This window comes from Molossus molossus, unplaced genomic scaffold (genome assembly GCF_014108415.1).
Source record: "Molossus molossus isolate mMolMol1 unplaced genomic scaffold, mMolMol1.p scaffold_m16_p_23, whole genome shotgun sequence".
NCBI classification, from domain to species: domain Eukaryota; kingdom Metazoa; phylum Chordata; class Mammalia; order Chiroptera; family Molossidae; genus Molossus; species Molossus molossus.
Window position 1 is genome coordinate 18459293 of NW_023425359.1, and position 26031 is coordinate 18485323.

A 26031-nucleotide genomic window follows, 5' to 3' on the forward strand; every position below is an offset into this window, starting at 1 on the left:
TCCATCTCCTTCCTGACACACCTCACTTCCTCCTGTGTGATCAGTGCTTCCCTAGTGTACGCAGAGTTGCTGGGAGGACTCACTGCAGCTCCTCCCACCCACAGAACCAAGGGAACCAGTTCTTCCTCTAAAAATCCCACGTGCCAGCCAAGGAATTGGCACATGACCAAAGTCCAACCAATCGGATGCTTTCTTCTGGAAATTTCCATCTTGAGTGAGGGAGGCACGGATGGAGAAGGCATTAGGAAGTCATTCTCATAACCCGCGCTATGTCTGCAATAGAAGATCGGTTCCTCCTTTCTGCCTCCAGCCCCTCCAGGGCTCCCTTGATCCCCACTCATCCCCAAATTGGGTCGCCTGTTGATTCTGTGAGCCTCACACCAGATGGTCAATGGTCAACCTTTTTTTGCTGACCTACCACAAGAGCAGTTTCAGATGGTTCAACCTCATAATTCTGCCAGAGTCATTTGCTGTCGTTACTGAAACCTTGACATCTCACACACAGAAAAGAATAACCTGCTCGAATCACTCGCATGTGTTCGTCTTCCCAACACCACTGTTTCCAACGCCCGTGGAATGCCTATCACGTCGTAGGTGCTCGATCAATATTCGATGAATGAATTGCTCTCCACGCCCAGATTGCGCTTGTTATTTGTATGTCTATCTCTTTCAGAAGGTTGTGAGAACCTGGTGCCCGGATATTGTGAGTTTCTCATCTCTGAATCACCAGAGATGTACAAAGTTCCTGGTAATATAAGATGTTGCTAAATGACTGTCCTCACCCAAAAGTTTATTTTAGAGCAAACATGGTCCATGTAGGTCATCTAAGTTCTCTTATTGACAGAGATTCTTAGTTTAATTAGTCATTTAAAAGTCATGCATGTAATTCTTCATTACAAAGGCAAGCACAGCCATCGTCTAGTAATCTTTGCTGTGTGACCGATCACCCGAAATCGGTGGCTTCAATTAGCAATAATTTATTATTATTATTTGGTAATTTTATGATGATCTTTTGTGGTTTGGGGTATTAACTGGACTTAGCTAAGCAATTTTTGCTTGTGGTTCTTTGAGCAGAAAGTCAGTGGCTGGGACTAGCACTTGGGCAGAGGCCTTTGGTTGGGACACTTAAATAGGATCCCTCCCTCCCCCGTGGTGTGGGTTTTCTCACAGCTTCAGGTGCCAGCAGCCCAGAGACAGGCCCCCTCTGACACTGGTCCCTGGTAACACTGCTTCGTCTCTTGTCCCTCTGCCTTAGGGGTGGCCCTAGCTTCCTGCTGTTGCTGGCCTTCGATCGCCTTCACGTCCCCTGATTGGTTTCTCGGCTCTTTCACCCCCTGGGTAGTCAGTTGGGTACATCAAATTCCTACCTCAAATGCTACTGGTTTTCCTTTTCCTGCCTGGACCCTATTTGATGTAGAAGGCCCTGTCCAAGTTCTGATGGTTCTGATGCACCCCAGAGGCCAGTGAAACAGAAAAGCACTTCAGATCTGTCATGCCCCTCCTGTAGGCCCCACAAGGTAAGGAGGCCACCCCCGAGAGCCACGTGCTACTCAGGGAACAGGGGAAACACAGTGGTGTGCAGATGGGACCAAAAACGGGCCGAGGGCTTAGCCAAAAGGGACAGCCTTCAGACCGAAGCGAGGTGGCTGCCTCGGCCTGGCTGCGTTGTCTGCCACCCAGACGAAATGAGAGGCTCCTGAGTTAGGTGGAATCGGCCATAGAAACATGAAGCGCCTTTGCCCGTATCTGAATACGCGGTCTTCACATGCATGTCGACCCCGTGGAGGGTTAAGGTGTGCAGTCTCTGTAATGGGAGTGTGCCGAAGGGCCTGAAGCATGGGCTGACATGTTCCAGCATTGCTTGACAAAGATCCTCTTGCTGCTGCGTGAAGAGTGTCCTGGAAGGGACAAGGCAGACCCGGTTCTTCTCAGAACAGTGTCAGCGGAGGCGCCCAGGAGTGGTCTTTTTTAAGGGTTCAAGCAATATGCAGTCTTGGGGAGGACAACGTTCTGTACCCTCCAACAAATGTTTCTGTTAATAAAGATGATGATACGACTCCCTTTTCTTAGTGATCAAGTACAGATCCCAAAACCATGTCTTTAAAGACTGTGAAGAAGACCGTGTAAAGATGAAGTCAGCCCTGCCCGTGTGGCTCCATGGACTGAGCATCATCCCATGAACTGAGAGGTCCCGGTTCGATTCCCTGTCAGGGCACATGTCCCAGTTGTGGGCTCGATCCCCAGTAGGGGGCGTGCAGGAGGCGGCCGATCGATGTTTCTCTCTCACATCGATGTTTCTATCTCTCTCTTCCTCCCTCTCTTTCTACAAAATCAATAAAAACATATTTAAAAAAAAAAGATGAACCCACAATCTAAGACACGGAAGCCGACTTTCCATCAAAGACCTACGGCTTCCGCTTTCTAAATCACACACGAAAGCAGACTTCACTGTAAGAGACCCTCTGGTGAAGGTCAAGGTCGATGTTTCCAGAGACAGTCTCCCTTCTGCTCTGGGTGAGGGTTCTCGTCAGTGTCAGTCACTCCTGACTTATGCAAATGTGTTCATGGTTCTTCACTGTCTTGTGAAATAACTTGATAGCTACCAAATGCAGATGTTTTTATCTGGATCCGAGCTCCTCCGTCTCTCTGATGTTGACATATTGGGAGAGATCGTTCTCTCTGGAGGGACCCTGTGCTGTGATAAGAACACTTGGCTCTGCCCACTGAACTCACCGGTCTTCCCTGACCCGTCACAACCAAACACGGCTCCAGATCCTGTCACGTGTCCTGGCTGGGACAAGTCAGCTGTGGGCAGTAAATCAAGACACACACGCTGAGTAAGTCGTGGTGATGATTTTGTGGGATGCTACTCCTGGCAACAAAAATCATGATAATAAAAATAATTTGGTTACGGTTTTTTTTTTTTTTTTTGGTTCAGTCCATGTGTCTTTCCATCCAAGCATTGAGCTCCTGGGGAGCAGACCTGGTTCCCACTGACCGTCGAGAAGGATTGTGGGTAGTAAGATGACCATCCGAACCTTTTCCTTCTCCACTCTCTTCCAAATCGTGCCGAATCGTGGCTCGTCGACCCTGCCTTCACTGGAGATGGTGAACCAGGTCTCAGGGTGTGACAGCATCTTCCAGGTTTTCCCTGGAGTGAAATCCCCACGCAAACGTAATCTACTGATTTTGTTCACTTTTGTGAACCTAGAACCTGAAACCTGAAACACAATCTGGTCTGTAAGATAATCTTCGTAATTATTATTTGTTGAAGGAATGAATTAATGAATAGATGCTTCTTGCTCCCTGGTACAATCATAGAAAAACACATGAGGGCAGCCTATGAATCAGAAGAAAGAGAAAACCATTACAAAGGGCTCTATAGATCCCTAATCCAACACATTTAGTTGAAAGAGACACCAAGGATGTTGAGTGATTTCTCTGGGTCCCGGACAGTAAATCATAGCAGAGTTGGGGCTCTAATCCCACCCCTTGTCTTTGCTTAACTGAATAAATGCTCATTAAATGGCCATGAGCTAAATTATGGACTAGGTGCTGGAAACAAGATAAAGAAAGAGTTCTCCAGAGTAGGAAACACGAGATTGGGGGGGCCCACTGTTCTGAGGAAGACCCGCGGGGTGGAATGCGACCCTTCCCCAAACCCAGCACAGTGGGGCAGGACAGAGAACAAAGAGGCATTTCTTCTGGTCACCTCACCCGTGCGGACAGCTCGTTGGCTTTCCAAGGCCCTAAGAAAGACAAGGGCCCAGTGGGATTCCTCCTTCAACTCTTTTGCCGGAGATTTAAGCCTGGCAGAGCAATTTGTTCTGTATTTCTCAGGACATTCGGTTAAGTTGCTTTGGTGTCATACACAGACATCAAACTCTTGACGAAATATGCCCTGCACAGAAAGTAGGTGCTCCATGCACCCCTTCCCTCCACTGTGTCCCCTCCCCCCTCCACTTCCATGGTGCCCTGAGTGTTCGCTGGTCTCATTATTTCACATCCCCAGTGAAGAGCAAATATATCGAAATCAATCCTAGCAGGCTCGACACACAGAGCAGGCTGGTGGTTGCCAGGGGGTCGCGGGTTGCAGGGAGGGGTGAGAAGGGTGAAGGGATTAAGAAGCACAAATAGGCAGTTACGAAACAGTCACAGGGATGTAAAGTACAGCGTAGGGAATACAGTCAATAATGTTGTAATGACTCTGCACGGCGCCAGGTGGACACTGGACGTATCTGGGGGAACACTTTGCAAAGCATACGACTGTCTAACCACTCTGCTGTACACCTGAAACTAATACAAAACAAAGTGGAATGTGCAATGTAATTGCAAGACAAACTCTTTAAAAAAAAAAAATCAATCCTGGTGCCTTTGGGTTGGAATTGCTTCCTGTGCTACACCACTGGCAATATTGAAATTTAAAAATTTCACTCACCCCCCCCCACAGACACACACAGAGGCACACCTCATTCCATTGCACTTTGCAGGCATCTTTTTATTTATTTATTTATTATTTTTTTACAAATGAAGAGCTGGTGGCAGCTCTGCAGCGGGCAAGTCTATCGGCATCGTTTGTTCCCACGGTGTTTGCTCCCTTCGTGTCCGTGGGTCAGGCACCCCCCAGGTTTGCATTAGTGTTCTCTACGCTTTTCACACGATGATGCACTCACCTGGCCACGCGTTTCTCCGACCGTATCCCTGCCAGTGAACGACACGTGTGCACGTGTATGTGTACACGTCTCTCCCTAGGGGAGTCCTACAGGAATAATTCCGCCCTGCTCGTGGTCAGAGCCTGTAACGAGCGGGCCGCATCCGGGGGGCAGCACCCCAGCTCCCACCTGGGTTTCTCCTTTCCCAGGCATCGGGACACCCCCAGTGGTTTCTTGGAGCACCGGGATCTGAGCTGGGGGAACATCTTCCACCAAACGAACCACCACGGCTCAGTTTCAGGTTCTGCTCAGATTTCTGTTCTGTTGAAGTTTGTTTTAAATGAAGAAATGAGTGTCCCACCCATACTTGACAACGAGCCCGACTACATGTGTTCACATTGCCTTCGGAGAAGAATTGGGGTGCTTAGCGTCGCAGCCTGCTTGCTCCCCACACCCTGAGACTCGGAACTTTCTATATGATTCAGAGCGGAGGTTTGGGCCTGGGCAGGTGTCCATGGCCAGGGCCGGCCAGACCTTCATGATGTCACCTGAGCGTCACATCTGTGTTTCTTTAGTTGGGCCAACATCTCCGGGACAGTCCACTTTGCGGGGAAAAGCCTGAGAGATTATTTGGGGCCTTTTTCTTTACCACGAATGTTCTGCCTTGCTGTTTAATTACGTCTGTTCGCGGAGGGGGGAGGATTTCCTCATTTCGATCACAGAGCACGGAGTCTCCGTCAGTACGTTCTGTTCCTTGTACTCGGTCCCTGCCCAGTTGTAGGAACACACTCATCCCTCCTCCAAACAGCCATGACTGGCTGAATGAAAGAAACCGGCTACAAAGTATCTCAGGGGAACACAGACACTCCAGGGAGAAACCAAAGCAATTCTTTCATTTGAAAAAGGTAAGTGAGAAAAGCATGCATTTGCAATTTCAGGTGACGCTGCTCATAGCGATTGAGCCGATGATCTAAAATGTTTGCAAACGGGTTGTCCCACCTCACAAGACCTACTTAGGCTGTTTCAAAAGAGGTATCCAGATGACATGTTCTCTGTTGCCTGTGGCCTGGCATGTTAGTAAAACCAGGGTCTTCTCTTGCTTGTTCAGCACAGAAGATGTGTTCGCAAAGACCAAAGGGCAGAGATCAGGCACGACAGATCGTGTAGATAAGCAACAGACATGGGATCTAGATTTTGCTAGAATTACAAGGTAAGTCCATTGGAAACACAGGCATGTGTTAGCTTAAAGCGCAGAGACCGGTTTGCAGTCTCGCTCGGGGAAGTTTACAGTGTTTTGGCTTTTAGCTTTTATGGGTCCTTTCTAGGGCTCTGAGTCTAATTTTGTACTTGTAATTTTGATTCTTAAAAAAAAAAAAAAAAAGAACCACAAACCCTCACTTTTATAAGCAAGCCACGAGTGTAATTTTAAATACTCGGGTAATCACTAAAAAAGTAAAATGGCACAGGAGAAATTAATTTTAGTAATATTCTGTATTTAATCCCATAGATCTCAAACAGTCTTGTTTCGATGTGCAGTCACTATGAAGATCATTGCGTCATTTTCCATGATTCCATGTTCAAAATCCGATGCGTATCTCATACCTCGGCCCAGCTCAGCTCAGATTAGCATATTTCTATATTTCAATTGCTCGAAGGCCACCCATGGCTAGTAGCTAGTGTTTGGACAAGTCATTCTAGACCCTCTTCTTATAAACAGAGTGGCCCTGTGAGGTGGGCAGTTAGAGAGACACGAGCAGAGGGAGCATGATGGGCCAGAGACAGAAGGTCACCAGGGTGAAACCCCAGGTGCCTAGAACAGACAATCGTAGGAAAGGACCTGGTCCCCAGGGTGAACTTTCCTCCCTTGCTTGTGGCTGGTCCTGTGGCTTGGACCCCTGACCTTTCAGATCGCTCATCATGACTCCTTGACCTTTCCCCCTAGAAATGACATCGAGGCCTCGGTTGTATTTCAGCTCCAGGCCCAGAAAAACAGCAAAACCAGACAAGCGAGGCCAGGCTGACCTCAGGACCAGCTGCATCGGATAGTGACCCTCTGCCCTGGTGCTGACCATCCAATCAGCGGAGACACTGACCCTGACAGAACACACCGGGAAGCTGCTGAGTAGTCCCTTGAAATCTTCCCCTGGGACCTCCCTAAACTCTCCACCCTTAAAACCCTCAGGGCGGAGGATCTGGATGCTCCTCCTCCTGGGAGCACGCTCTCGCCTGTCCCCGCCCCTTCCCCTCCCCCAGGCTCCTTACCATTATTTTCACTTCTAAGCTCCAAGGGCCCTTCCTTTACCTGTATAACTTGTGTCCTAAACCCATTTCTTTTATGGACTAGTTCTACCTCTGCAATTTTCCAAATAAATGTTCTCCTATAGTTGGAGTCTTGGCTCTGAATTCTTTCCTAGCCAGAACTCAAGTACCAAGGTTGCTGAACCCAGGTCCCATCTGACCCTCCCCCCCCCCCCGCCTGCCCCCAGGTCTAACACCTGGTGCCATTCCTGGTGCCCCAACACTTGGACATGTAATGTAACCCTTCTGTCTGCTCACTGCCGGTAAAAATTGAGTTTATATTTCTTCTAAATCCTACATCATGGGGTGAAATGGGGTTCACTAGGTCCACAGAGAACAGTCCCTAGTAGGTGCTCAGCAAACCACAGTCACCGTTAGGACGTGCAAGCCATATAAAAATCTTAGGCAACGGTCATCTGGCTAAACACTTGGCCTCTTTAATTTTGGATTTTAGTTGGTGGACTTAAGCAAAGTGTAATGTGAACATTTCCCCACTATGTTAAGCAATTTCTGGGCAGTCATGTTACCAAAAGGTTAACCATTAGGTCACGGAATATTCTCAAGAATAGCTGGTGGCTTGATCCGTTGAGGTTGAGGTCTGGAGGGGTTGCACCTTCAGTGTCAAGGTGGAAATCTATGGGCCCAGGTTCCAGCCTGACTATAAAAACTCACCACAAAGCCCAAAGTAGAATCGGATGGGAAACAGTGTGAAGACTACCACTTACTGATCATCAGTGGCAGCCCAACAGCCCAACACTAAGCAAAGTACTTTTTACATATACATTCACTTAACAACAAAAGAACTCAACACACAAAAGCCCGGAGAGCAGGTATTCTCATCCTTTTTTTTTTTTTTTAAATTAATCCTCACCTGAGGATACTTTTTTCATTGATTTGTAGAGAGAGTGGAAAGATGGGAGGGAGGGAGAGAGAGAGAAAGAGAAACATCGATGTGAGAAAAACACATTGATTGATTCCCTCCCCCACGTGCCCCAACTGGGACCAGGGATCGAACCTGCAACCCAGGCACATGCTATTGACTGGGAATCGAACCCGAGACCCTTTGGTCCAAGGGCTGACACTCTAACCACTGAGCCACATCAGCCAGGGCACATCCTCATTTTAAAGATAAAGAAACAGAGGTTCAGAATGGCTGACAAATTTGCCAAAGTTGATACAGCTGTTAGGTGACTCCTTCTATTACCCTGTGATGATGCCTCCTGGTCTCACTCAGCACTCACAGGTGACGTGGGCTGGGCTGATCTGCCTGGGCCTGGCCCTCTGCGGAGAAGCATGAACTAACTGTTGTGAAGGCAAACACTTCCTCTGTCCATGAGTTGAGTATAAAAGTAGAAACACAGTTTGTAGAAAAAGGGACCCTTGTCTAGTCTACCTAAACATTTGCATCAGCAGTTTGTTTCGATGTGATGCTTAGGCACTAGGTACACATTTATTCTCTCATTAGATAAAGCAAGGCAACCAGATGGAGCCATGACTGCTTTTTTATTAGTGCTATTTATTAAGAGTTTGGCAACTCACTTGCAGAGTCTGGTCCTGTAGGCAGCAGCCAGGGGAGTTGTGGGAGACAGGGTTTTTGGTGCAGCGGTATGGGTGAAGAGGGGAGTGGCAGACCCGGAGACCAACCCCAAAGAGCACGTGGCTCTTGTTATATCTGGCTGGCTCAGCAACTATCCAAGTTATGGGGCTTCAGGGGATGCTGTCTAGACCAGTTCTTTTGGCCCTGGGGTTGGCAGAACACAGAACCAGAAAGCCAAAGCATGGTCCAAGCGCTCTGCATTTTTTTTCTGGTAGACAGTCAAGCTGGATGGAAACGAAATCTCAAACAATGACCAAATAGCAATAAACAAGAGAAGACAAAGCCGGCACAAGACTGTCTTCAGTGCTTGATAGGCAAGGCCTGGCTCTTGAGCTAGAAAGCAGGTCATTTCTGAAGTGCGGGTCCTGGAGGGAAGGGCACCATGGTAAAGATGGTCTGGCCTTTTGCAGCTTGAGGTCCCTGGGTCACTGCGTAGAGGGTTCGCTAGCCTCGGTGACGGTGCCACGACAGGAAACACACACAGATGTGTAATTGAAATAATTTATTTACCACTAGAGCACCACAAAAACAGACATACATCGTGTTAAAATACAGCGTAATCAGTCATCAAAGTACAAAACAGCTATTCTTATATTCCATTGTTTTTAAACCATGTCAACCATAAAAGTGAACTGCTGCTTAAAACATTAAAAACTGCCCCGCCCCTGCCCCACCCTGCCCCGCCCCGCCCTGCATACTAACATTTCCCCTGCCCCTCCCCCTCCCTCCCACGGCAATATTTACTTATGGGAAATAAAGACCTTATAGAACCCCCAAACTAAAAAAAAAAGATTCAAGAGATCTTAAAATAGAGCATTTAAAATATTATCAGTGCATTCATGAGGAGAGACAAAATAATACAAAACAAAATGTCATTTCTATCTGAGAAGAAAATACCTGCAGATATAAAAAGTGATTTACATAGAATTCATAGAAAAGTGGAAGAGAAAATGATTCAACACACTCAGATCCGGGCCTGGGTTCCGTCCACCACGAGGGTTGTTTACTACGATGCCATTTATCTCTCGCCTTTCCAGTTTTCCAACTTGTAAGTCCAATTCGTCACTTTCATTAATGGTCAGGAAATTGCAAAAAATAAAGTTTACTGTGTCAAACAACTTCCCGTGGGATTTACTCTCACCGTGCTGCTTTTGAAGTGAAACTGCAAATATTCCATTGTTTGACCTATGAATTTTCATCTTAACGCTAAATAAGGGACAATTGACGTGTTCTACAAACTCTGACATGAGCTTACCTCCTCGGCAATGATGTAGCAAATCATTTATTAATTCAAAGTAAATTCTAACCTCAGATCTAGAGAACTCTCGTTTGTGGGGGGAAAAGTATTTTCTGATCACGGGAGAATTTAGTCTGTGACTGTTCAACCTTCATAGAACATCTATAAAAATCTTAACTTCAGTGAAATAAACTAGATGACTTATGCTGACCTGTTTTGCTTTTTCTCTCCCTTAAAAAAAAAAAATCAATGAGAAGGTAAATCTCTCCACTTCCCCCAGAACACCTAAAGACTGATTAAAGTAAAAGATGTTTCCTATGAACTGTCTACTTTTTAGTTACAATAGGATTCTGTGAAAATTCAGATTGAATCAAGTTAGAGGAACCTTCCTTAACTCAGTCATCAGATCCTTGAGCCATTGCTAAAATAAAAACATTTACCTCAGTGATCTCTGTATCTATAATATTCCCCAATTTTCCTAAAACAGAAGCTTTTTAATGTCTGAGTTGATTAGTGATGATGCTTTGAGGATGAAGGAAGACAACTGAACGCAAATATATCTTTTTTTTTTTTTTTTTTTGTAAAAGAAAAAAGGACAAGTGGACTCAGGTAGCTTATGTCATAATAATGGATAATTTATGAAGCACAGTGGAGCAAATACTATAAAACCTGTATTTTTAGTGCAAGTCAAAATCTAGGGTCTTTACTCAAAAATAATAGCCAGCTAAAGGAAACACACAATTCTGAGTGATCATTAAACAAAAAGCCCCAATTTATATCCAATCCAAATCATAGTTGACATTATTACAGAACATGAAAAATATGGTAAAAATTTACACATTACATGCAAAGTAGTTAATGTTTTGATTTAATAGTTTGCAAAAAAAACGATTTGCAGCTGTGTTTCCAATTACACTGGCTTCTACATCCATCTATTGCAATAACATAGGTATGGTTACATATACCGAAACTAAGAAGAACCTATAGCAAAACTATACAGCAATACTTACAGGTCTGAAGTTTGACCAGTATGTATCAAAACATGGCAACATTTCACTGGTGGGCTAAACTGACAAAGAACCATTTACCATTAGAAAGAAGAAAAAATCTTCCAGACTTATTCTGACGGAAAGTTTCCTTTATTGACAGGCATTTTGGCTTTGAACCTTACAACCAGCTTCCTTAGGCAGTTGGTACATAGTGTTTCTCAGGGTCTTTATCTTAACACAGACTTGCATGGTCATAGAATAACTCACCTGGGTTTTCATCCCACTCATATGACCTCTCTTTTTTTCTGGCTCGTTTGAGTTCAAATTCCTTAAACCATCCACGAGTTTCTGGCAAAGGATTTGGTCTCCACTTTATACACCTGTTTTATTTTCCAAGGGCAATGAAATGTTCATTATATAGTAACACACAATAAATAACTCACTGTTAACTCTAAGAGTGAAAAGGGGAAGGGTTTCTATTGCATAGCAATACAGAAAAATCAAGGGAGGCCCGGGACAGGAACGTATGTACAACTCCACTCAACGGGATTTTTCCTGTTTTGTTTTGTTTTTGTTTTTGTTTTTTTTTCTTTCACATAATTAACACTAACAAATTCTTCCAGTGTTTATTTTTTTCTTAAAAAAAAAAAAAAAAGGTTTTGCTTCTTGCCTCTCTCACTTACAGAGGAGGCGAAATGTAGAATAAAGCCTTCAACGTGTTTTTTGTGTTGTGTTGTGTTGTTTCGGATGCCAGTTTTAACAAACGGAACACCGACTTCCAAAGTGTCTGAACTAGTACCGCTTTTTCAAAGAATTTTTTTTTTAACACTGATGAAGCAAGGCTCTCTTATGTTTCTTGTTACATTGTTATTGTTGTCATATCATCATCATCATCATCATCATCATCATCCTTGTGTGATGATCATCTTGCCACTTTTCCAAGAATCTTAGCTGCATTTGCAAGACTTGACGATCATGTTGGAGAGCTGTTCGATCTTGGGGGTCTTGCCAATGTAGTAGAGAATGGTTAAGGGTTCTAAATCCTGGGACACACAGCAAGGAGAAGCAGATGCTTCTGGATTGATGGTGTTATAAAGGCTGAGAACCTGAAAGGACACGGGAGAGAAATGACGTCAACAGAGAAAGGCAATTAATTTTTTTTTTTAATCCTCACCCGAGGATATTTTTCCATTTTTTTTCAGACAGAGTAGGAGGAAGAGAGAGAGAGAAACATCGATGAGCAAGAGACACATCTATTGGCTGTCTCCCGCATGACCCCGACCAGGGCCGGGAACCAAACCGCAACCCAGGTACGTGCCGTTGACTGGAATCGAACCCTCAACTCTTTGGTCCATGGGCCGATGCTCTAACCTCTGAGCCAAATCAGCCACGGCAAGGCAATTAATTTTTAAAGAAACATTCCCTATTCTTATCATCAGTCATGGCCCTGAATGGGCAATTTAAAGGATTTTTGTTTACAATTTCCTTTTGCTTACAATTTCCCCAGTTATGATCAAAATGGTGTGTCCCTAGTAATCAGTGAAGTCATCATTTTCCTACAGAATCCTTTACTCATAGGAACAGACTGACACACCTCAGAGGGAAAGGGGGCGGGGCAGGAAGAGATTAACCAAATGCCTGATGCACAACCAATAGGCACAGACCACGGAGCGGGGGAGGGGTGTCCACGGGGAGAACATGAAGGAAATCCGTAATACTTTCAACTATAAAGATATAAAAACCCATTCACTACACTAAATACTGTCTGACAAAGTGAAGACATCCAATAAGTGAAACTAATTATTCTTAAAAATGGCAGATTGAACAAAATCGCTCACTTGACAGATTTCACAGTTTTCCCAGTATCTTCCTTTTGACCCCCATCCCGGGCCCCTAGAAAATGGATTTCTTGGTATTTGGGGTTGTCTCCACACTTCTATGGAACTCAAATTGTGTCACGAGTGTTTATTCTCAATTCTCGTGCAGAGAGAGAGTTCCCATAAGGTCAGGCACGCTTTTTTGTCATCATTGTTGTTGATCCTCACCCAAGGATACTTTTTGATTTTTAGAGAAAGGGGGGAGGGTCATTCACATGAGAGAGACACATCGATTGGTTGCCTCCCAAACTTGCCATGACCAGGGCCAGGGATCAAACCTGCAACCCAGGTATGTGCCCTTGACCCGGAATCAAACCTGCAGGCTGATGCTCTAACCGCTGAGCAACACTGGCCAGGGCTACGGAGTTTGTTTTTTACCTTATAGCCCTAGTAATTCTTGTCTGGGCAAAGAAGACTCGTGCTTGGTGAAGAAATGAATCCATGGATAAGTAGAAGAATAAAATGTCACAAGAATGCCCATCAGAGCTTTCATGTACCCTTAGGTGGAGAAAAAGACACCTGTGTGCAGTGTGGCATTTTCTATGTGGCCTGCTCAGGCCAAACTAATGTCACCCGAACTTCCATTTAAAAGAAAAAAAAAAGATAAAAGTATTTGCATTTATCATTGCTTTATGAATACAATGACATGAAAAGCAATCCACATTTTTTGTTGTTCACTTCCTTCCATTTTGCTTTAGAACAATAATAATAATAATAACAATAATCAGCCCTCTATTTAGCACTCCAGTGGCTAGCCAGACCTCAGAGAGAACGAGGAAGCAGCTCTATCGTTGGCCCTGCAGCTTTAACCCCGTTCCTTATCGGAGGGGAATGTGACTTTTACCCTTGGAGGCACGCAGGTTCCCCAGTGATGATAAAGTGTCATTTCTAAGGATGCATTAATGTGTTAGTCAAACAGCAAGTGACCTTTTCCTCGAGATTCACTGTGATTTTTTTCAGCCGAAGACAGAAGACCTGTTCAGTTCAGCAACACTGGTTACTTTATTGAGCTACCTCTGGGTTCTTGGGGAACTGTCCAAAACACATGCTTGTGACCACGACAGTTATTCTTCCTCTCTCCTTGAAAAACAAGCACGGTCTCTGCCTTCACACACTCCCTCTGTGTATCTGGGAGGAGGAATTATGTTTCTACTTGGCAACGGGACCTTGCCCACATTACAGCTACTGTTGCCACAGCCCAGATGAAGCTGCCTGGCTAGAGAGCCGGGACAAAGGGACAGGCATGAGCAAGCTTCCCTCACATGGCCAAGCGCATGGTCGGCTCCGAGTGCCAAAGGCTACGGGGGGAGGGGGGGTCTGTGAAAACGGCTGAGGGCAGGGGAGCCTAGCATATGTAGGCACTTAGACATAAACAGACTCCGTGTTCCGCTCACACATGATTTTTCATAGGAATTAAAGAGGAATTGGATGGTACGGATTGGCTAACATAATTGATAACCCTGATCCTCTTGAGTTCGGCTGAATGTGTTATGTGATCTTGTTGGCAGTGGATTCGTTTTCCTACCCTGCAGTGAAGGCAGTTTTTCTAATGCCTCTTTAATACGGGGATTTACAGAGGCATAACCCCGATGGGAAACCACACTTCAGGAATGAAACGCAGCAAGACAGAGCAAACGGAGACAAAGCAAGGAGTCTGCCTTCCAGGGTTTGGTTTGTCACCAGCTGTTGGATCTTGGGAAAGTCACCTATATGATCCAGCTTCCCCTTTCTTTAGAAAAGTAAACAGTCTGGACAAGATGACTTATACAGTCCTGTCCATCATCAGGCATCGGGAAGAAGCATCTGAACAGATATCGTTATTACGTAGAAAAAGTCTTTGCTAGTCTGGGTCGGGAACCCCTAGCATCTAATCTAGAGTTTGCCTTCTGAATTGGCCTTCGATCCTCATTGAGGTAACTTGGTGACATTTTCAGGGTCTCGTTCACTTTGGGTTATATTGGAAAAGACTTAGAGATACTAATTTTCAAATCATTTTCACACGCATCACCTTTTTGTTTTCCACATCAACTCTCAAGTTTGGCATTATTTATTCTAGACACAACTTTTAATGGAGACGTTCCTTTTTGCTGATAAGAAATTGAGTTTCAAAGCAGTGAAATGACTTTCTAATTGTCACGCGCTAGTGACTCACTCTGCCAAAGCACCTCCTGAAGCCCAGTGTTCCTTCGTTCAATGCTGACGTAGGCACCAGGACGGTGAGAATTCACCTGGAAATACAGTTGACCCTTGAACCGCGTGGGTCCACTGATATGCAATATGTTTCAATACATATACAGTCATCCCTCTGGATCCCAGATTTTGCATCTGCGGATTCAACCAACTGTAGATGCAGAAGACCAACGGTAGACACTGCTCTTCTCTATATTATATAAATGACTGAAGCATCTGCATTTTTTGGTATCCATGAAGGGTCCTGGAATGAATACCCTGCCAATGCAGAGGGATGGCTGCAATGAAGTTTTGGGGGAGTCAAAAGTTATGCGTGGATTTTCTATTACGTGGGATTTTCTATATCGTTCAAGGGTCAACTATTATCATCAGGTGTACATAAGCAACCCCAAAAGAGAAAAAGACAAGTCAACCAAATGCTTACCCTACTATGCTGAGTGTCTGAACTCCATAAATACGGGCATGCCCCAGCACAGAAGTTGGCATTGTACCCTTTGGGTTCATGGATCCATTTCCACCCAAGATCCCTCTTGAAATCAATGTAAAGTGGACGTAGGCAGCAATTATCCTGCACATTTCTGTGAAAAGAAGAGCAATGGAGATTTTAAAGCCGATTTCTCCCCTTGTCCCTTACCCCAAACCAGAAAAGGGACTCATGCCTTCATTCAACAATATCTATAAGCACAGATCAGGGGCCAGGTCTTCATGGTTTTATTGTCATTGAAGTGACTTTCATGGTGAGGTGTATGGTAATTTGCTAGGGTGACTTTCCCTTTTTAATTCTATACCCTGACCCCCTATCTGTGATCTTCAAAATCAAGTCTTACCCCTGAATGATGAGGTACAAGCAGAGAGGTGGTTGATGGAGACCAACCTCAACAAGCAGCACTGCACAGTGTTGCCAGGCAGCCTCTACTGCCCTTTCCAATACAAAATGATGAAATACAGCAGCTGTTCTCAAAGCTCCATCTAAGGCATTTTCCTCTGAAAAGGAACCCTTTCTTTCATCTCATGCTTCTTGAGGAACGAACTGAAGATCAAGAAACATGGAGTCTTGCTTAGTGCAAATACTGGCCCTGGCAACCCCAAAGGCCATGTCACTTGTGAACTCTGACACTTGGAGCATTTTGTCAGTGAGGACGCCTCACTGCCCCATTCTGGGAAGACAGAGTCTCTCTCTGCGCAGGCTTGATAAGAAACCACGGAAGAACATTCGCATTCCTCCTCCGTGAACTCACGTGGGAACGGGAGATACATGTGTGCATCCTCACTTCTTGCAGATTCTGCAGCTAAAGACATGACCCATGACCCCTCTTCCACACCTCTCATCTCTGTTACTGTGTCAGCGCTAGGACCATGGGCAGTCCGTGTAAGGACAAAGGTTTCCCACAGATGGGAGTCTCCCTAATTAAAAAGTCACCATCATGCCCTCCAAATAAGTTTCCACTGGCTTTAGGGAGCAGAGAGCTTATTTTCTTCTTCAGCCCCAAAGTGCTTCAGAAAGATTGGGGCGGGGGGGTGGTTCAGGGAGCTAGTTTTCTCCCTTGAAACTCCATTCACTGGTAGAGAGATGATGACTACAACACAGAAATAACTATATCGGGCCTCTGGGGGGAATGCTGTTAAGAAATGAGGCGGCCACACTCCTCTAGCCCTAAGCATGAGCGCAGGTCAAGTCAGGCTGTAGTCAAAGAATGGGCAAAGGCAGTCAAAGGGTAACCAGACGCAATGACTTTGTTTTCATTGTATTTTCTTTACCTAAAGCAATAGGCTGCATCCAAAGCACGCTTCTTCCGCCGGTTGGGCTGTTGTGACTCAAGTCTGTAGGAGGGTAACAACATTAGCAGGAGATGTGGGGTCTTCCCACTGTTTTTTTTCCTAGTGGACTTTATAGTTTTCTGATCACCACTGGTATATGTGGAGGTGCCATCAATACCTTAAAGAAATGCATTTGGGTAATAAACATTTAGCTTTACCTTCATCAGATGTTATCAGCCATATTTCTTTCTACGGTCACAAATAGCAGTGATGACCACAACGTCAGCCAAGCTGGTAACGGTCATTCCCCACAGTCCTGGCACAACAGGGCTAAGCAGGTGACAATGGACACTTCTAAATGGGGCTCTCGTCAGGAGGCAGTTCAGGTCCAAGACAGGGCTTGTAGGTTATGAAAGTCACTGCAGAAGTCTTTGACCTCTAGTCCAAGGGCAATCTAGGCAGTTAATTTGAGTCGATCCTCAGTTCAGGTTGTGTTCAAACCCCTCCACAACCGAACACACAGCGATAGAACCTGCCTTGTCACCCTCTGGGTTGCTCTCTTCTTGGGACTAAAACTTTCCTAATGAACATAAACTAAGACTTACACTAAATTGCAGGGAGTTCGGTTCAAATGAAACAGAAGTCACCCTTACCGAATGCTATTTGGGGAAGCTGGGAAGAAAGGGCTTTTTCATTTGGTTTATGGCATCCTCGATACTTTCCTGATTCCATCTGAGATTTAGAAACTCAAGCTCCCCAAAGCACGCTCGGGAGACTGCCAGTTTAAGCATTTAATCTCCACACCCTAGAGAATCATGATGAGGTTAGAGACTGAAATAAATCTCCTGACCTCTGGGAGTATTTTTCCATGGGCTAGGGCCACTATCGCCCTTCTGCAAGTGGATGGAGGTCCCAGGTGGTATCACTTAGGGATGGGAACTCGGCATCCTGACCTGGGGGTGCAGGGACAATGCTATACATGCAGCCAGCACCCACTTCTCTCCCAACCTCTCATCGCCCAGTGACGCATTATCCAACACGTCATCGGATGATGAGAGAGGAGAAGTCTCCATGATGGGCATCTTCTCATTCCCCTGGACGTTTGGCTAATTCACTAACAGGTGAGCCAGAGTCTGGGGAAGACCCAAACCTTGTGATGAGTTTGTAAACTATTATAAAAGTCTAATAAGGAAGATGCTCAAAATAATGGGCACCAGCTGGAAAAATAAAATGGTTCCCAGGCGTTTCAGGTTCAAGGGGCTGTGGGACGAGGGGACTTCCTTCTTCAGTTGTGGGTTCCTGACACTGGTTTGGGGGATTTCCTTGGATGCATGCAATCTTCTTCTCTGGCGATATTAGCATAGATGGGAAACCGGTTTGCTTAAATGGAGAAGAAAGAGCTTAACTATTTAATAGTTTGTGGGATGGTTGAGTCAGTCAGTTGGTATTGACAAGTCATTGGGCAGCAGAAACTAGGAACCAATCCCTTTCTTCCAATCCTTTCTGCTTTCAGTATCTTTCTCGAACCACATCTTTACCCCAACAAACGAAGCTCCCCAGGCCTCGCCAAACGATGCCATTTTCACATGCAAACTGACGTCATCACCCACGAGATGATCAACAGAGGCCCTCCCCTCCCCCACCCCGTATGACCAAGTTTCAATTACCTGCAAATCTTGCTTCTAGTTCTTCGCTTTTATTGGGGATGATGTAATTATTAGATGGCACAAAGGTGCAGCAGGGACAGTGTAAACTTATTTTAAATCCCAGGTTCCTGTCTGGAAAACATTAAGCCAAGGAGGTCATTCGAACGTGTGTCGATGCCCTTCCACCTGCAATCAACTCGCAATAATTTAGGGTCGCTGGGCAGCTAGAGAGGGAAAGAGAGGAGGATGGGTGTAACCTTTATGGTGCAGCCACTCGTGAACGGCGTCGGTGACGTCAAAGGAGAGCCACTCCCCCTCCGCTCTGGTTTTCACGACTTTGCTGTCGATGTAGCGCTGCATTGGAGACGTCAGGTCTTTGGATTTGAGGATCTGGAGGCGGGAAGAGCGAGAGAAAGCGCTCAGTTGGCCTACGGACAGCACAAGGCAACCGAAGCTGCGAACCGTCTTCCAGTTCATTACCCAAATTTAGCTCCGCGCCAGTGAAGCCATGTAGCTCCTCTCCAAAACATGGCCACACGCAGGAAGACAGAACACCAGGCTCTTCGCCATGAAAAACAGAGCTACTAAATCAGCTGTGTGTTATGATAGAGGTGACAGCACCCATAAACCCGGGTGTCTAAAAGAAAGTGACAGTAATTATTTTACTTTGCTGACATAAGCTTTGCAAGACTTCAGCCATAAATTCTATGCTATTAAGTTAATGGTTTTGTTATTCGGCTTCCCGGCTTATTTAATTTGGGGAGTTGGGATGTGGGGAGGGGTCCGGTTCAGAGGACACATGCTCACCCTCTGCGGGCCCCTGAATTATAAATCTCCTGGTAATAAAGAGAGAAAGGTCCTAACCCTGGGTCCTAAATCCACTGGCATTAAAAACCATGGCATGCCTCCGCTTCGGAGGTAAGTCTCCAGCTGGGATGTTTACTCTCGGCGTGACTTGTTAGGATTTATAAAGATATTCCATATCCCGCGGACTAAGAATGGATTGGGGCAGGAGAAGCCTGGCCCAGGGTGTCGTGAGAACCTGAAAAAATTTTAAAAATCAGCCTGAACGCAGATTTAGGAGAAGGTACTTGTTTCCAATAAGTAAAGAGCCATTGCAGTATGTTCCTGAATTTCTGCAGGCAGTCAAACCAAGATCCTCAGTCTCCCAGTGTTATAGTAACTCCCTACCCGGACCCATCGCTTCCTTCCCCCTTGGTGCAGGGGCTCAAGCCCTGTGTTTTACACAGTCACCCGCGGCCATCTCCCCCAGATGGCTCCGGTCTCTCCAACAGGTCGGTAAGCTTCCCCGGGATCGTGTCTCCAACCTCACGTCTTTCAAAGCATAGCTCTCCGTCTAAGTAAGTGACTAGCCGAGTGTCTAGAAGATTTATTTACTGTCCTTGTAAAACAAACACGCATCATCTCCCTCTGGTCTGAAAGTGCACTCCTCTGCGAAGTGTATGTGAGTGGTCTCAGGTCATTTGGCAACAACTGCGTCCTAGAATATTTGGCACGATAGTAGACTTTTCTTTTTTTTTTTTTTCTGGATTAAGTAAGTTTACAAAAGGCAAGAGATTCATACGATTGGACTCTGAGGTGCCGGCATGAATTTTAGACACACCCTACCCTACAGATCCCTCAAGTCCAACAAACCACACCGAGTGGACAGAATCGGATCATGGTTCCCCCAACAGGCAAGAGATGCTCTTTGTGAATTAAAGGGCTGGGCCATGCTGGGTTCTGGGCTCGGCACATGTTATTTAATTTCATTTAATCCTCAAAACATTGCTGTCAGTTAGATTACGTAGACTGAACTCCAAGAGGTTAAGTAGCTGGCCCAGTGTCTCGCAGGGAACAGGGCGGAGAGCAGCAACCCCATCATCTCCCGCGTCAGCACTGGGTTCAAGACCCAGGAGTGCGGAGTCGGGACTGGAATGTGGGTCGCCCTTACCTTCTTCCAAGAAATGCAGAACAGAATGACGGAGGCGGGGCTTTTGAAGGAGATTACAGTCAATGTCGGTACTGGGTGGAAATAGAAAGTGTGGAATGTGTACACAGTTAATGCTGACATGAACCTGTAACTTTAAAAACACAGCTTAACGTCCGCCTGTGGTCCGGAGAGACCCGGGTTCGGTTCCCGCTAAGGGCATGTACTTCGGTTGCAGTTTGTCCCCGGCCCTGGTTGGTCGTGTGGGTGGCAGCCACTCGATGTGTCCCTTTCACATCGATGTTTCCCTCTCTCTCTCTTCCTCTCTCTCCCTCCCACTCTGTCTGTACAAAAAATGGAAAAATGTCCTCGGGTGAGGATAAAAAAAAATAATAAAATAAAAATAAAAACACAGTTTAAGCCCTGGCCAGCTTAAGCCCAGCAGTTAGAGTGTTGGCCCGCGGACCAGAGAGACCCGGGTTCGGTTCCCGCTAAGGGCACGTACCTCGGTTGCAGTTTGTCCCCGACCCCGGATGGGGTCGTGTGGGTGGCAACCAGTTGATGTGTCTCTCTCACATCGATGTTTCTCTCTCTCCTCCTCCCTCTCTCCCTCCTCTATCTGAAGATAATGTCCTCGGATGAGGATTTATACACACACACACACACACACACACACAGAGCTTAACCTCAGCCAGTTGTCTGGAAATCAAACGTCGCTTGGAAAACTCTTCCAGTTGGACAAAGAAGACTCCACTTATCCCATTCAGAATAAATGGTATAATTAACTTAACCTGGGGTAACAATGATAAAACAATAGTCAACATGTTTTCAGGCATTTCCATCTGCCTCATCGCCTAAAAAACCACCAACATACCCAGGACTCATTTTTTTGTCTTTGAATTTCTTCCCCTAGATGACCTCCTGTAATGATGTGTCATTTTATGTAATGTTTTGTAGCACAGTGTGTATCTTATTCATGTTTCTATCCTTAACACTTAGACACACTGTCGCTAGAGCAAAACACTTTTTATTGTGAAATTAATTACATATGATACATACTAATATAGCTATATCTATCAGATATATACACAACATATAACTATAACTATAAATATAAGTATGTCCTGTCTCACTGAAGACACAGAATTTAAAAAACAAAACAAAACAAAATATCATGACCATTTTGACCAAATAGGCAATACACACACAGGAAAATCTATGGAGATTCTTCACCTCATAGGGAAGGAATCAATCTAAATTATCTTGCTTTTAAAGTGGACCAAAGAGACCCGGGTTCAGTTCCCACTAAGGGCATGTACCTCAGTTGCAGTTTGTCCCCGGCCCGGTTGGGGTCGTGTGGGTGGCAGCCACTGGATGTGTCTCTCACGTTGATGTTTCTCTCCCCCCACCTCTCCCGCTCTATCTGAAGATAAATGCAAAAATGTCCTCGGGTGAGGATCAAAAAAATAAAAAATAAAGTGGACCAAGGAGAGCAAAACTCTTCTGAAACATTTTTCTTTGTGAAATCCCTTTAGAAAGTAAGTGTGTCCTCAGCCACCTCAGCCACAGAGCCAACACTGGTAGGTTCTAACGACGGACAATTTTGCATTGTCACATGGGGAAAGGTCTCCCATATTTTTTTATTAGTTCAAGACCAAGCCCATTTAAACCACCCAAGAAAGACAGCTAACCAGCCACCTGATTGTGAAACGCGGACATGACTCCGGTCTGGTGGGTTCGCCGTCTCGAACTTTCTGGGCAGGACGTTCTCAGGCTGCTTCTTGCGGTCTACCTTCACCCTTGTCATCCAGTCCTGTGCGCAGACAGGACACAGCTGCTCCCCATCAGTCAGAGACTGTCCCTCAGACTCTCGGAGGCTATTATTAAGTCCTCCTCTCTAAGCTAAATAAACCCAGTTTCTGTAGCTCATACTTAGAGGGGCATTTTCCCAAACCTTTCATCACGTGGGTCGCTAACAAGGGTGAGTGATGCTACAGAAAAGCGCTCCTCCTACGGTTTCGTGAGTTTGCCCCAGAACTGGCTAGAAAACCTTCTAATCACATCTCCGAGTCTCGCATCTTGACTTCAAAGGTGTCTTCTAGCTAAGAATAGGCACAGCCTCCCTTGCCCCGGTTTATCTTCCATTTGTCACCCACGCTAATTTAAACTGTAAGGGAAGAAAACCCATCAGTCCCTGCTTCGATGCAAGAGTTTATACAAAAGTGACCAGGTCAGTCAACTTCCCCTTCTATTTTAGCCTTTATTGTCCCTGCCTGGCTCTCATCTCCCAGCAACACAGCCGTCGAGTGTTGACAGTTGTGAATATACAGCTGTTTTCTGTAGAAACACAGTTGGTTCTAAACCCCTTGATGTGTCTTTACACGACAGAGTAAATTTAGAGGGACGCTCTCTCCATTTGACTGGCCAGCTCCACCAGCAACCTCCCTTTGTCCCGAAGTGCACATTGGCTGATGCCCACTGGGTGCTGGGCCCCCCTGCTGGCAAGCTGCATGCGGCAGGTTCCAAGCCCTCTGCTCGCCAGGTGAGTTGTACGCTCAGCAGGTATCTACTGTATACGTTTCCAAACCTGTTGACGCTCGTTGGACTTGATATTGTAATTACACGAGTTAATGAAATGGTCTAGAAACTGACGAAATACGGGACCCGAAGGCCAGAGAGCGGTTGCTGATGCACACGCCAAGTGAAGTGCTTTGGAAAATCTCCAGAAAGACAAGTTGCTTTAACAAATTGGGGGGACGGAGGAGGGTAAGTCTGGTGATTCCTCAAAGAACAGGAAGCGGGGACTCAGGGACTTGTACACCAATGTTCACAGCAACATTATTCAGTGTCCAAAGGTGGAAACAACCTAAGTGTCCATCAGTAGATATACAGGTGAACAAAAGGTCATAAATACATACAATAGGATTTTTTTTCGGCCATACAAACGGATGACAGGCTGATGCCTATAACAACACGGCTGAATCTTGGAAACATTACGCTAAGGGAAATAACGCAAGCACGGAAGGACAAATACTGTATGATTTCACTTATCTGCGGTCCCTAGAGCAGGCAATGCGTAGAACTAGACAGTAGTAGAGAGGTCAGCAGGGGCTGGGGGTCGGGATAATGGGGAGTTATAGTTTAATGCACACAGAGTGTCTGGGATGATGGAGAAGCTTTGGAGATAGATAATGGTGATGATATCACTGTTATCCCAGGTTAAGTTCATTATACCATTTATTCCGACTGCGCTACAACATTGGGAATGTACTCAATGCCATTGAGTTGTATAGTCAAAAGGTAAATTTTACGTTATGCATATTTTACCGCAATATTTTTTCTATTTTTAGATGTGGCAGAGACTCTGCCATAAAAGAAATAGCAAAAGGAATAATATGATAAATGCCCAGAAGGATCCTGCATTCACAAGGCAATGGTCCTGAAACTGTTCTCTTCTTCAAAGAAAGTAAAAACTAGGAATTGTAGGTGGTGCACCATGGATGTGGGTCATGCAAAAAATACAAGGATTGGCAGTAGGCAGAGTCACAGTCAAGAAGTTGTTGGCGCCCTGGGTGGTTTGGCTCAGCGGTTAGAGCATCCACCTGCAGTCCGGAGAGACCCGGGTTTGGTTCCCGCTAAGGGCACGTACCTTGGTTGCAGTTTGTCCCCGGCCCTGGTTGGGGTCATGTGAGTGGCAACCACTTGATGTGTCTCTCTCATGTCGATGTTTCTCTCTCTCTCTTCCTCTCTCCCTCTCACTCTATCTGAAGATTCATGCAAAAAAAAAAAAGAAGTTGTTGGCCTTTTATAAAAATGTCAGTGTGTAAATTGTGTGTGTGTGTACATATATACACATATATATTTTAGTGAAAATATTTAAGATCTGCATTCTCTCTCGCTCTCTCTCTCATCTTTCTATAATCCCTGGCTTTAATTGACATTTTTTTTCTCTAAATAACAGACCAACAACCATTCCTTAGTGAACACGAAAAGAGAGCTTCTATTATATTGGAAATGAGATTCAGCTGTCTATCACTGAGCTACCACCCACAGTGATTTTAAATGTTACCTTCATTACATTATTGGTATATACACATTCTCTATGTCATGTGCAAAATACCCACACATCACCCTTGGCGCGGCTCTAAGCTCTTCACTGAGTTACAAAACTCCCTGCACAAAAGGGTCCATTCATCTCTCTACCACTGGGAAGCAGCCAATCAGGAGTGGAGAGAGGCAAAAGTCACCGGTGTTACCCAACAGTTCTGGGGCAATAAGTAAATAAAAGAAATAGGAGTCTAGATGCAAAAGTATAGCCAGAGGACATCTCCGTCTGCGAGAATGATGCCGTAAATCAACTCGGGATTGGGTTTGGCCATGACGGCGGGACACCTCTTCCACTCCCATGAGACACTGCAGAGTTAGAAGAAAGTGCTGGGACTCCATTTGCATATTCAGACATCCACAGACCTACCAGGGCCACGAGACCACTGCAACCAGACTCCTAATGCAAAGGGAAACTGAACATAGAGCTATAGAGAAAAACCCATACCAGCTTAGCTAGAGTAAGCCCCCTGTTACTATCTTCAAATGCATTTCATGTCTTTAAGTATTTAATGGGAATATTTGCAGTGACTTGCTGGGATTAACGAACGTTGAACTAAACGTTCAGTCTGTTGGCTGTGAGCACCATCCTCTCAGATCTGCCTGACATTGAGTTATGAACCTCAGTAGCATGAAATGCTAGCGTTAGAAAGACACCGAGAAGTCATCTGCTCCAAAGCAACACGATGTGCTCTCCAACAGCTCTGTCCTTGAAGATTTCTCGGGACGATGACCTCACTACTTTTTGAGAAAGGCCATTACTCTTTGGGACAATGTGTATGTCGCAATTCTTCTTTCTCTTGGACTTAACATTTCCATCAACTGTCCTGGTTAATAATAGTACCTCTGCCTCATATACATACCGTCATTTTAGTTTTTCAAATATTTGAACATTTTCTTGTTTTTTAGTTTTCACAGAAACCCTGTGAGGTGCTTCTCTACGGACGAAGGACAAGAAGCCTTAAGTGCTAAGCTGGGTGACCAAAGCCCTATAGGAAAAACCTGGGTTAACATCTTGCCAGAGAAAGAGAGAGAGAAAGAGGCACAAAAAGGGAGGGAGGGAGGAAGGAAGGTGGAATTTTCTAGCCCAGTGATTCCCTGAATTTAGCCTGCCCTGGAAAGAAACATCTAGAAGGCTTAACACACAGATCGCTGAGCCCCATGCCCAGTTTGTGATTTAATAGGGATCGGGCCCGAGAGTTTGCATTTCTGACGTTCCTGAGCATCCCACAAACTGCTGGCCCGGGGACTGAGAAGCACAGCTTTAGTCTATACCCAGTTCAGTGTTTGAACCTAAATGCAAATTACACCTATATCGTTAAAATTGGAACTTCTCCTTTGACCTTCATTTGGAGCCTTTTGGAATCTCTCTGAATCTGAAGTTTGCTATTCATCCTATCAGCTGTCCTTCCCAGCCACCCAGCCGCCATCATCAGCAGGTTGATGACAAGAACCTGAATTCCGTAGGCCACAGACATACCTGTCGCTGGGCCCCAGGTACTTCTTCCCCGGTTGCCCCTGTGTCTTCCGTGGACACTCTTACGTGGTACAGAGCAGAAAAAGGAGAACGTCAGTAGTGTCCGTGAGTGTGAGGGCCAGCCCTGCCCATCTTTACCAACTGACGACCTTTCATTTCCTCGGTGGTCCCGGAGATTCTCAGAAAAACCCACGTGCGTGTAGAAATCACTAGTGTCGTGAACGTGGATCCTGGGCTTCGAGGTCAGGCGATCGCGAACCGTCAGCCACGGAATCT

General features: G+C 45.5%; 1 protein-coding gene across 3 annotated transcripts in view; it reads right to left on the reverse strand.

Annotated features, from left to right (window-relative positions):
• Positions 1-10364: 10364 nt before the first annotated feature.
• Positions 10365-26031, reverse strand: part of TGFB2 (transforming growth factor beta 2) — a 73052-nt gene continuing 57385 nt past the window's right edge. For 2 of the 3 annotated variants that reach the window (XM_036277675.1, XM_036277677.1), the window contains 5 exons: positions 18502-18634; positions 18266-18376; positions 16599-16776; positions 15265-15418; positions 10365-11879 (listed from right to left, as the gene is read on the reverse strand). In XM_036277675.1, coding sequence (XP_036133568.1) covers positions 11721-11879; positions 15265-15418; positions 16599-16776; positions 18266-18376; positions 18502-18634 — 735 coding nt within the window. In that variant the 3' untranslated portion in view covers positions 10365-11720. The remainder of the gene's footprint in view (positions 11880-15264; positions 15419-16598; positions 16777-18265; positions 18377-18501; positions 18635-26031) is intronic. The other variant, XM_036277676.1, reaches the window with a different exon arrangement.